Raw genomic sequence first — 11,333 nt, forward strand, 5'->3', positions numbered from 1 at the left:
CCCCCACATGCGCCCTGCACTCTGGCCTTGACTCCTGCCTGCTGGAGGCTCAGACTTCTGAGCACCGTTCCCTGGGCCTGGGGTCTGAGGGCTTCCAAGTTGCCCAGCTGGGAGGTGCTTTGCTAGTGAAGGTGAGGAGCACCGAGGGAGCTGCCCCTGTGGCTCAGCCCCAGTTCCTCTGCTGCTGGCACAGATCGGGCCTGCGGTGAACCCTCTATCAGTGAGGGATGAAGAGGTGATAGAAGGGCTGGCTCAGCCCAGCCCGGGCGTTTGCTCCGCTCCGGTCAAATGTCCATCCTCAGCTGCGTCCACCCTCACCGTGGGCACCACCGGCTGTGAGCCAGGCAGATTCCAGGGGGTGTGTCCGAGCTCTGCAGAGGGTGCTGAGCTTGGCAGGCAGATTGAGGCACCTGTCTGCCGAAAGGCAAGCTTGCTGCCTCTGCCCCTGAGCACCCGGGGGCCTGCTTTGCATGAGGTCCTGCTTCGAGGGTGACAGACCCAGCGAGTTGGGCTCCCTGCCTTCAGTTTGGCAGCTGGCCAGGAAGGCCCTCCATGGCCTTCAGCCCACACACGTTAAGTGCCATGTCCCATACCTGCCCTTCCTCCCAACAAGGCTCTGTGCCCCCCTCTCCAGGCTCTGTGTCTCCCCTTCCACCTTCTGCCCCCTTTCCTCCTCCATGAGCTTTCCTTGCAAGACCCTCTTCCTTCAGGAAGCTTTCTCTGGCTACCCTGGCCTGCCCAGGGCTTTCCCTCTGCTGGGGTCCCGTAGTTCTGTTCCCTTTGATGGTCGGCAGTCATCCACTCATTGTCAAGCACCTGCCCTGTGCCATCCCTGTGCTGGGTGCTGGGCTATGGAGACAAGTGGCCTCAGGGAGCTCATTCACTGGGGAAGTGAGTGCAGACAGGTAATCCACATGGAATAGAGCGATGTGCCTTGTAAATGTGGCGGACACGTGTAGGGAAGGGGGGCTGAGAGGCGGACTGTGCTGAGGGGACTTACAGAAGTGGTACAGGCTGCCCTGTGGAGAGTCACAGGCTGGCTCCAAAACATGGAGAACATCGTGGGCTGAAAACCGGATTGTATCCATCTGTGAAAAGAGGGTAATTATAGAACCTGCTTCATGGAAGGATTAGATGAGGGAATACATGCAAAGGGCTTAGATCAGTGCCAAGCAGGCAATAAGTTCTCGCCAAGATTGAGCTGTTGTTATTATCGTCGTCTGAGGTGAGGCAAGGAGGAGCCGTGGAAGTCATTAGGCAGGAAATTGGTCATCAGATCCGCGTTGTATAAGGAAGGAGACTGCTGGCTGTTTAGACCGGAGGCCCCGGGGAGACTCTACGCTGCACGCTGGGTTATGGGAGCTCCAGCACGTGGGTGTAAGATCCTGCGAGCTAATGAAGTCACTCAGGAAAGGTTGTACAGTCAGAGAGGGCCTGAAAGAGCCCTATGTCCTGCCTACGGAAAAGCAGGTGGAAGGGGAGGCGGCAGGAGAATCAGCCAGGGCGGTGGGAGAGCCAGACAGGGCCTGGTGGTGGATGGCCAGAGCCTTGGGCCGTGGCAGGCACTGCAGGGCTGGCTGCCTTCGCTTCCTCTCGTCCTACGCTCGTTTCACTAGTTGGGTGCAGGGCCTGAGGGAGTTTCCCCGGCCCTCACCTCACCCCAAGGGGCTGTGTCCCGCGGCCAGAAGAGGCTTTGATTCTTTACCTTCCTGACAAGTGACGTGGCAGCCCCTGAGCTTCATGGCTGGGGCAGCTGGAGTTCACCCTTCCCTGGAACCGTGGACAGAGGGGCTGGCTGTGGCCTAGGAGTGAAATGGGATGTGGGCACCACCTGCAAGGCTGAGTCCCCCTTGGGGGGGCAGTAGGGAGACCTCAGCTCTTACCCACTCCACCTGCCTCCTCCATTCTCTGCAGTCCATTGACCCTGGACAGCAGTTCACTTGGGAGAATTCAAACCTGGAGGTAAACAAGCCCAAGAACCGCTACGCAAATGTCATTGCCTACGACCACTCCCGTGTCATCCTTACCTCCATCGATGGTGAGCCAGGGCCGAGCCCTTCCCATCCCCGCTCTCCTCCTTGCTGGCTGGGGTGATCGTTCATTCTGCAGAAGAGGCCCACGAGTCCTGGGGTGCACTGAGGTGTGGTGGGTGGGGACGGGGACCCTAGGATAATGCTCTCCCATGTCCCTTCCTATCCACAGGCGTCCCGGGCAGCGACTACATCAATGCCAACTACATCGATGGCTACCGCAAGCAGAACGCCTACATTGCCACACAGGGCCCACTGCCCGAGACCATGGGCGATTTCTGGCGGATGGTGTGGGAACAGCGCACAGCCACTGTGGTCATGATGACGCGGCTGGAGGAGAAGTCCCGGGTAAGACTGGGCAGGGCTCTGCCAGGAGGTGGGCTGGGAAATAGCCACCAGATGACGCGAGCACCTTTTGTGTCCCTGTGGGACGAAGTTCCCCAGGGGAACTCCCAAGTGCTGTTGTTTTCCTGGGGTATTACTGTGGTCCCCAGACACCAGTGGGTTCCTGGGATGTTAATATATTGCACCAGATGCTGCATTTCCTGGGAACGTGTGTATGTTCCCCAGTTGCTGGCATGTTCCCGGGATGTTCACGTGTTCCCCAGATGCTGGATGTTCCTGGGGCATTAACACATCTCCAAGTTAATTAGTGGAAAGAGCCACTGTTATCTGCTTTTGCACTGCAAAGCATTGACTGGAACGTAAAATTTACAGAGCTTGAAAATGGCACATAAACATTATGGGTAAATTTGGCAGAAAATGTGCCTGGTGCGATCTGGTCATGAATAAATAAATTTCAATTACGGCCCCCATTCCCCCGGCAAGGGCAGGGTTGGCGATGTAGTGTGAGAACTTGCTGTGGGGCCCCAAGAGACTTGGGGTGAGGGGGTGGCACAGTGGTTCTGAGAGCTTGGGTGGGGAGCCTTATATCCTCCCACCCTGCTTCGGCCCCAGGGCCCCTGCCCCTCCGAGCCTTTGGGCACTTCCAAACACCCTTGCACCCCGCCTTGCTTGTCCCTTTGCAGGTGAAGTGCGACCAGTACTGGCCGGTCCGTGGCACTGAAACCTACGGCCTCATCCAGGTGACCCTGCTGGACACGGTGGAGCTGGCCACGTACACTGTGCGCACCTTTGCGCTCCACAAGGTACGGGCTTGTCCCACGCTTCCCTGAGCGTGGTGTGCCGGGTGGGCGAGCGGGAACTCCCGGGTCGGAGGTTGGGGCTCGGAAGTCGGCTCAGACACGCGGGAGTGCGCTGTGACGGCGAGCACTGCGTCCCCCTGCCCTGAGCCCGTGCAGGCAGACGCCTCATCACACACTCTCCCCCCCACCCTTCTCCCCAGAGTGGCTCCAGCGAGAAGCGGGAGCTGCGCCAGTTCCAGTTCATGGCCTGGCCAGACCATGGAGTTCCCGAGTACCCGACCCCCATCCTGGCCTTCCTGCGGCGCGTCAAGGCCTGCAACCAGCTCGACGCCGGGCCCATGGTGGTGCACTGCAGGTGAGGGGGCAGCACCACCGAGGGGCAGGGCGGGGCGGGGCGGGAGGTGGGTGGACCTGTGCCCCAAGCCGAGCCCGTGTCCTGCAGCGCGGGTGTGGGCCGCACGGGCTGCTTCATCGTGATCGACGCCATGCTGGAGCGCATGAAGCACGAGAAGACGGTTGACATCTACGGCCACGTGACGTGCATGCGATCCCAGCGCAACTACATGGTGCAGACAGAGGACCAGTACGTGTTCATCCACGAGGCGCTGCTGGAGGCCGCCACGTGCGGACACACAGAGGTGCCCGCCCGCAACCTCTACGCCCACATCCAGAAGCTGGGCCAAGTGCCTCCTGGGGAGAGTGTGACCGCCATGGAGCTGGAGTTCAAGGTGGGCCGAGGGCTGGGCCTGGATTGGGTCATGGAGATGAGTCCCTCCCCCCCCCCCCCCCCCGAAGCCAGGCCTGACCAGTCCCTCCCTCTCGCTAGTTGCTGGCCAGCTCCAAGGCCCACACATCCCGCTTCATCAGCGCCAACCTGCCCTGCAACAAGTTCAAGAACCGCCTGGTGAACATCATGCCCTATGAGTTGACCCGCGTGTGCCTGCAGCCCATCCGGGGTGTGGAGGGCTCTGACTACATCAATGCCAGCTTCCTGGATGGCTATAGGTGAGCATGCTTGTGTCTGCCCACCACACTCTATGGGGGCCTAGGCCTAGGCCTGGCTGGCTGGCTGGGGGTACAACAGAGTAGGGCCAGCCCAGAAGGTTAGAGTGGGCTTCCCGGAGGAGGGGTGATCTGAGTGGGGCCCCAAGAGACCATGCAATCTTGGGGAGACTCGGGGAGCACAGCACCTCCAGCATGTCCAGTCTTATGTCCACCCCAGACAGCAAAAGGCCTACATAGCCACACAGGGGCCTCTGGCAGAGAGCACCGAGGACTTCTGGCGCATGCTGTGGGAGCACAACTCCACCATCATCGTCATGCTGACCCGGCTTCGGGAGATGGGCAGGGTGAGCCCACCCCCAGGGCCCTTCTGATACCTGGGAGCACACCAGCCATCCCCTCCCTCTTCTCCCCTCTCATACCCAGCCTCCCATCAGCATAACCTCTGATCTCCTCTCCCCTCCCTCCCCCCCACCCCCATCCCAGTTATCACCACCTTAGGGGTCCTGCCTCAGAATCCTCTGATACTGGGAGCCCCCTCCCTTTTTCCTCCCCACCTGATCATGGCGGCGGGCCCTTTGTCCGCAGGAGAAATGCCACCAGTACTGGCCAGCAGAGCGCTCCGCTCGCTACCAGTACTTTGTTGTCGACCCGATGGCTGAGTACAACATGCCACAGTATATCCTGCGTGAGTTCAAGGTCACGGACGCCCGGGTGAGTTTGGACAGGGGAGCATGTCGGTAACTGCCTGGGCACGTGGGGCGGGGACTGCCTGCATGGTGCCCTGGCTCCCAGGCTGCTTGCCTGTGTCGTCATGCTACCCGCCTGGCCCGGCGGGGCTGCAGCCTGCGGCACTGACCCCGCGCCCGTCCTGCCTCTCCCAGGATGGGCAGTCGAGGACGGTCCGGCAGTTCCAGTTCACAGACTGGCCAGAGCAGGGTGTGCCCAAGACCGGGGAGGGCTTCATTGACTTCATCGGGCAGGTGCACAAGACCAAGGAGCAGTTTGGGCAGGACGGGCCCATCACGGTGCACTGCAGGTGGGACTTGCCCCTGGAGGGCTGGGCAGGGGCCGGGGTGGCCTACAGGCCTGGTGGATTGGGCCCCTGACCCAACGCTGTCCCTAAGCAGTGCTGGCGTGGGCCGCACCGGGGTGTTCATCACTCTGAGCATCGTCCTGGAGCGGATGCGCTACGAGGGTGTGGTGGACATGTTCCAGACGGTGAAGACCCTGCGCACGCAGCGCCCGGCCATGGTGCAGACGGAGGTACGTGGGCCGGTGCACGAGCACGCCGCCGGCACTGACCATGGCAAGCTCTGCCTGGGCGTCTAGGGCAGGATGGCTCTGGGAGCACAACTCCACCGTAGGACGGGCTCCTCATTCGGCAGCTCTGCACGGAGCACCAGTGGTGTCCCTGGCTCTGGCTAGGGTTGGACGTAGCAGTCCCTGCAGGGTGGACTCGGGGGCAGTCGGTGGATGTAAGCAGTGGGAAAGGGAGCGAGAGATGAGCCTTCAGGGATTCTTTCAGGCCCTCTGGATGCTGCCTGGGGCAGAGGTCTGGGTCCAGCATCTGCTCTTGGCCAGCAGAGGCTAAGTCCATGGCCCACCGGCTGCAGTGTGCGTGCCCTTGGCAGTATGTTGGGGAACCCGCTGGCACTGCCCGTGCTCACCCACCCCCTGTCCCGGCAGGACCAGTACCAGCTGTGCTACCGTGCAGCCTTGGAGTACCTCGGCAGCTTTGACCACTATGCAACGTAACTACCGCCCCCTCTCCTTCGCCGCCCCTGCCTAGGGGCTCCGGAGGGGACAAGCTCCTCTGAGCCATACCGACCATCATCCAGCCCTCCTGCACGGATGCCGTCGCTGACAGAGCACAGCCCCTGGGATCACAGCGTTTCAGGAACATTCCCACACCAAACAGAGAGCCCAGAGCCCCCTGGCCCCTGGGCGGGCCGGCAGGCAGGCGCGGCAGCCGTCTCTGTCCACCAGGCCCGCCCGGAGCCCACTCCGAACTCTCTGCTCCGCTGTCGCATTTCTCATGCTTCTTCTCATGGGGTGGGGATGGGACAAAGCCTCTTTTTATACATTAAGTGGAGCAGTCTGAGGGATTCTAGCCTCTTCTCTCTGATGTTTCCTTTGGCAAATTCTTAACTGCAGAATGGGCTGCCGTGGGGGTTGGGGTGTAGTCTACTTTCTGTTTTGAGTTACTTGGATCCTTTCTTGTGTAACTTTTACTGCTGAAGGACGATCATGCCTTCTTCATGCGTGTGGAGCCGGGGCCGCCAGCCTACGCGGGGGCCTCACCGCTCCGCTGCTCTTCCAGGCCTTCAGACAAGATCTTGTTTCAGCCAAATGCAGGGAACACTTTCTTTTTTTTTTCTTACTTTTGTTTTGTTTCTCCTTAAGAGCCTTATGTTAGGCCCCACAGACAGTGGTGGGCGAGGAAGAGATAGGAAACACTCAGCCCAGTCATCTATTCCAGTGTGTGTGTAACGTTCACAGCCCAGAACCCCAGACGTGTCGGGGGAGCCTGGCAAGGCGTTCCTCATCACCATCGTGTTTGCAAAGGTTAAAAAAAGCAACAACAAAAAAACAAAAACAACAATCCAAAAAATCCAAAAAAAAAAAAGAAAAAGAAAAAAAAACACAAGGAAATAGAGAGAGTCATTTCCTGGCCTCTGCTTCAAACCCCTGAGAGGGGAGGCGGCTCGGTGCCCCTGGGGCTCCCTGCGAGCTGCCAGGCTGACCTCAGGGCCCGCGGAGGCGCGTTCGTCCCCAGCACTGCGGGGTGCGGTGCGGGGTGGTGGTGGGAGGCTGTGGGTCTGGCCGTGCGGCCGAAGCAGCTGGCACAGGTCAGGGTGTGTGCCACACCCTGCACACCTCAGGGCCACGCAGGGGCACGGCTGGCCCTTCAGGTCCAGGCCCGGAGGCCTGGCAGCACATGTCTGTTCTCCGAAGGGGCCAGATGATTTTCCTCCCTGGTTTGCAGCTATTTTTCAAAGCCCATGAGAATTGCTCTTTTCCACTCCTTCACGATGCCCTCGGAAACCAATGTGGCAAGACTACTGGACTTTTCTCAATGGTACTATAATCAATCCTTATAATCTTGGCTTGCTGAGGGGCAGGGAGAGGGCCTCTTCCTCTGGGCAGCACTATCTAGATAGGTAAGTGGGGGCGGGGAAGGGTGCATAGCTGTTGTAGCCGAGGGACGGGAAGCAGACGTCCCACGATCTAGCTAGGCTCGGTCAAGATCAACAATCCAGGGTTGGTAATGTTGGATGCGACATTCATTTTTACCTTGTGGATGCTAGTGCTGTAGAGTTCACTGTTGTACACAGTCTGTTTTCTATTTGTTAAGAAAACTACAGCATCATTGCATAAATCTTGATGGTAATAAATTTGAATAATCAGATTTCTTACAAACCCGGCCTTTGTCTCAGCTCTTTCTGGAACCGGAGTCTGGCCTTTGTAAGTCAATACCTACGAGTAGGTTCTGTGACTTCCTGCTCCTGAGGAGACAGGGAGGCTGTCCTGAGGATTTGTCACAAGGTGGACGCTCAGCATGGTGCTCACTCTCTGAGAGGAGAGGTTACAGACCCAGAAGACGGAGCCCCCGGTGCCTGTAAAGAGTCCCCCACATGGGAGCAGCTCCCGGATTGGGAATATACATACCCTTGTCTCTCCTCACCCTTAGGATATCCAGCGTCCCCATGTCACAGGTACTGGGACTCCCACTTCCAGGTGCCACACTCCCATTGCCTGCCTCTGCTTCCCCACTGCCACTGTGGCCGTGGAGGCGGTGACCGTATGGAAACTGGCCAGTGAGGATTCTTGTCATTCTTGCGATGTGGATACTGGGCATGGTGTGGCCTTCTGGCCCCTGGACGCAGCAGTATCCACTCGTTGAGTCCTGTGGCCGCTCCACTAGTGATCAGGCATGTCCCATCATGTTGTCAAACCATGGAACTTCTGGGGACACAGATGAATGAGACCCAGAACAAGTGGGGAAGAAAAATACATGAGTTGGCAATGACCAGACTGTAGACAATCAGGATGAGCCCACCACAGATGCTGTGGGTGCACTGAGGCAGCACCTGACTCTGCAGCAGGGTCAAGGAAGGCTTCCTGGAGGAGGTGATGTAAGGTGGATTCTGAGTGTTCATAAGGTGAGTGATGGATACCTTTATGTTTTATTTCACCACTCCACGTCTCCTTCCATCACCACTTACCCCCCTCCACCCTCTCTTACCTCCCCCCCCCCTCCTTTCCCTCTGGTAATCATACTGTTGTCTGTGCCTGTGAACAGCTGTCAGTCTGTTCTCTGTATCTATGAGTCTGTTTCTGTTTTGTCAGTTCGTTTTGTTCATTAGGTTCCACATATAAATGAGATCAGATGGTACTTGTCTTTCCCTCACTGGCTGGCTTATTTCACTTAGCAACCAGTTAGCACCCAGTCAGGGAAAGACGTGTAATCCTCATAGCACAGAACAGGGTGGGTCCTGTTATGCTCATTGTGCAGATGAGAAAATAAGGGTTCATCCACTCGTTCAACACAGACGTAGTGAGCATCTGCTGTGTACTGGTCCTATCAGTGAACTGAACAAAGACTAATGCCCTCGTGGCATTTACACTCAAGTGAGATGAAACATGATGCGTGTGAAAAACCAGTACGTTTGTTAGCAAGTGAGAAGTGGGGGATTAGGAGGAATCGGGCACATGGGGAAGGTTTGATTTCCAGGGTGGTCAGAGGAAGCCTCATTGAAGCAATGGGATTTGAGGAAACACGTGAAGCTGCTGAGAGATTTTGCCTAAACACCTTCAAACTGAGCATCCAGGCCGAGGGAGCAGATGGAGTCAAATCCCAGCCATGTGCCCGAGGTGTGGAGGCTGGTGTGGCTATAGGCATGAGCATGTGAGCAGGGGGTGAGGAGGTAGTGGGGGATAAGATCAGAGAGGAAATGGCAGAAATCCAGGTGTGGTGAGTAGGTTATATCTTGGAGATGGGTTAAGGGTTTGCTTATGGAATGGATGAGAGAAAGAGGAGTCAAGGTTGAGTCCACAGTTTTGGCCTGAACAACTCAAAGGATGAGGTTGCCATTTATGGAGCTGGAGAGGGTGGGCCATGGGGGCTGAGTCACCTACTCCAGGCTCCTAACTGGAACGTGGAGTTGCCATCACTCGGTCACTCCACACTACCCCCTCCTACCTTTAGCTGGAAACGGAGTCAGGTGCATTGAGAAAAAATAGTTGGAAGGAAATACACCGAGAGTTGTGAGGTTGGGTGATTCCTTTCTTTGTAATTTTCCTAAAGTTCTGTAAAGAATTAATAGCACCCAAAAAGAAAAGAATTAATAGCACTTTAATTTCTAAAGTGACAAACTTTTAAAGTTATACAATGTTTTAAAAACAAAAATCTTTCAAAATAGGATAGAAGTTGTAAAACATTACAGTCCCATTCTCTCTCTGTTCCCCAGCTCCCTGGAGGGAGTCATAGTTTAGTCTGTATTCTTCTGGGCATTTTCTATGAATATACAAACATGTTTATAAACTTTATTTTTTACACAATGAGAATCATGTTACTCATATCTTTCTGCAAATTGCCCTTTCCATTTCAGTATTGTGAATTTCTTTTTCTGTCAGTACCTCATCTTTTAAGCTGCTACATACTCTTCTGTTATCCATGTGCCAAGGTTTTTGTTTGTTTGTTTGTTTGTTTTCCTATATGTTTTTATTGCTTTTAGAGAGGAAGGGAGAGATAAACAGCCATGGGCTGCCTCCTGCACGCCACCTACTGGGGATCAAGCCTGCAAGCCGGGCGTGTGCCCTGACTAGGAATCGAACTGGTGACTTCTCTGTAAAGGACAATGATGCTCAAGGAACTGAGCCACACAGGCCAGGGCCCATAATTTTTTTAAGTGGTTATCTCCATAGGTTTTGTTGTTGCTGTTAATCCTCACCTGAGGATATTTTTCCATTGATTTTTAGAGAGAGGGAAAGACAGAGAAACGTCGATGTGAGAGGGACACATCGATTGGTTGCCTCCTGCACATGCCCCAACCAGGGTCGGGGATTGAGCCTGCAACTGAGGTATGTGCCCTTGACTGGAATCGAACTCGGGACTCTTCAGTCTGCAGGCTGACGCTCTATCCACTGAGCCAAACTGACTAAGGCTATTGTAGCTTTTTTATTTGAAAAATGGATGCACATGATAAAACAGGTAAAAATAATTCAGTCTTGCCCTAGCTGGTTAGGCTCAGTGGATAGAGTGTTGGCCTGCAGACTGAGGGGTGCCAGGTTCTATTCCGGCCAAGGGCACATGCCCAGGTTGCGCCCCGGTTGAGGGTCCGATCCCCCCCAGTAGGGGGCATGCCAGAGGCAGCCAGTCAATGATTCTCTCTCATTGATGTTTTTATCTCTCTATCCCTCTCCCTTCCTCTCTGAAATCAATTTTTTTAAAAAATTCAGTCTTGAAGGATACAGAATAAAGGGTAAGCTTTCCTTTTCTCTTCTCCCCAACTCGTTTCATTCCCTGAAGCTTCTCACTTTAGTTCTGTGGATAGTGAACGTCATATCTTCCGTAGGTGGCACTTTCAGTATTTGGTACCTGGTGACCACAATAAAATGTGTGAGATTTAATTAATGTATATAATCTCCCCCCTGTAGCTCCTGATTTCGTTAGCTATATTATTTTCATTCTTCTGGAGCTCCCTCATGACTTGAAACAATATCTTTAAACATCTATTTCTTTATTTATCACCGGAGGCAGCATCTATTGATTACTCTCTATGAAGAATGAGGGAATTAGCTCACTCTCCATGATCCCCTTCCTCCCTCCTCCAACAACCTTTTGTAAAATTATATCACATTGTCAAGGTTTATAATACTTTCTGTTCTATTTCTGTAATTAAGTCTTTCATTCTAAAAATTGAAAACCAATAAATAGCATTTTCATTTCATGTTCATGAAAAATCTTTCAAACATTAATTTCGAATAAGTCTTCCAGTTTTTTCCTCATTCCCCTCCCCCTGGATCACACTCGGCTGCCACTGTTTCTGGTACAGCCTGTTCATCTTTTTCTTTGGTGAAGTGCTCCCTTGTGAAAATTTTCCACAAAGGATTCTAAAGTTTCTGATGCTTATACGTCTGAAAATCTCTC

General features: G+C 54.9%; 1 protein-coding gene across 3 annotated transcripts in view; it reads left to right on the forward strand.

Annotated features, from left to right (window-relative positions):
• Positions 1-7,600, forward strand: part of PTPRF (protein tyrosine phosphatase receptor type F) — an 81,508-nt gene extending 73,908 nt beyond the window's left edge. For all 3 annotated transcript variants that reach the window (XM_079776312.1, XM_079776313.1, XM_079776314.1), the window contains 11 exons: positions 1,915-2,038; positions 2,203-2,378; positions 3,059-3,178; positions 3,376-3,530; positions 3,618-3,903; positions 4,002-4,180; positions 4,398-4,524; positions 4,766-4,891; positions 5,062-5,216; positions 5,308-5,443; positions 5,867-7,600. In XM_079776312.1, the coding sequence (XP_079632438.1) occupies positions 1,915-2,038; positions 2,203-2,378; positions 3,059-3,178; positions 3,376-3,530; positions 3,618-3,903; positions 4,002-4,180; positions 4,398-4,524; positions 4,766-4,891; positions 5,062-5,216; positions 5,308-5,443; positions 5,867-5,935 (1,653 nt within the window). In that variant the 3' untranslated portion in view covers positions 5,936-7,600. The remainder of the gene's footprint in view (positions 1-1,914; positions 2,039-2,202; positions 2,379-3,058; positions 3,179-3,375; positions 3,531-3,617; positions 3,904-4,001; positions 4,181-4,397; positions 4,525-4,765; positions 4,892-5,061; positions 5,217-5,307; positions 5,444-5,866) is intronic.
• Positions 7,601-11,333: the final 3,733 nt, after the last annotated feature.

The sequence above is a fragment of the Cnephaeus nilssonii genome, assembly GCF_951640355.1.
Source record: "Cnephaeus nilssonii genome assembly, chromosome: 7".
Taxonomy (NCBI): Eukaryota; Metazoa; Chordata; class Mammalia; order Chiroptera; family Vespertilionidae; genus Cnephaeus; species Cnephaeus nilssonii.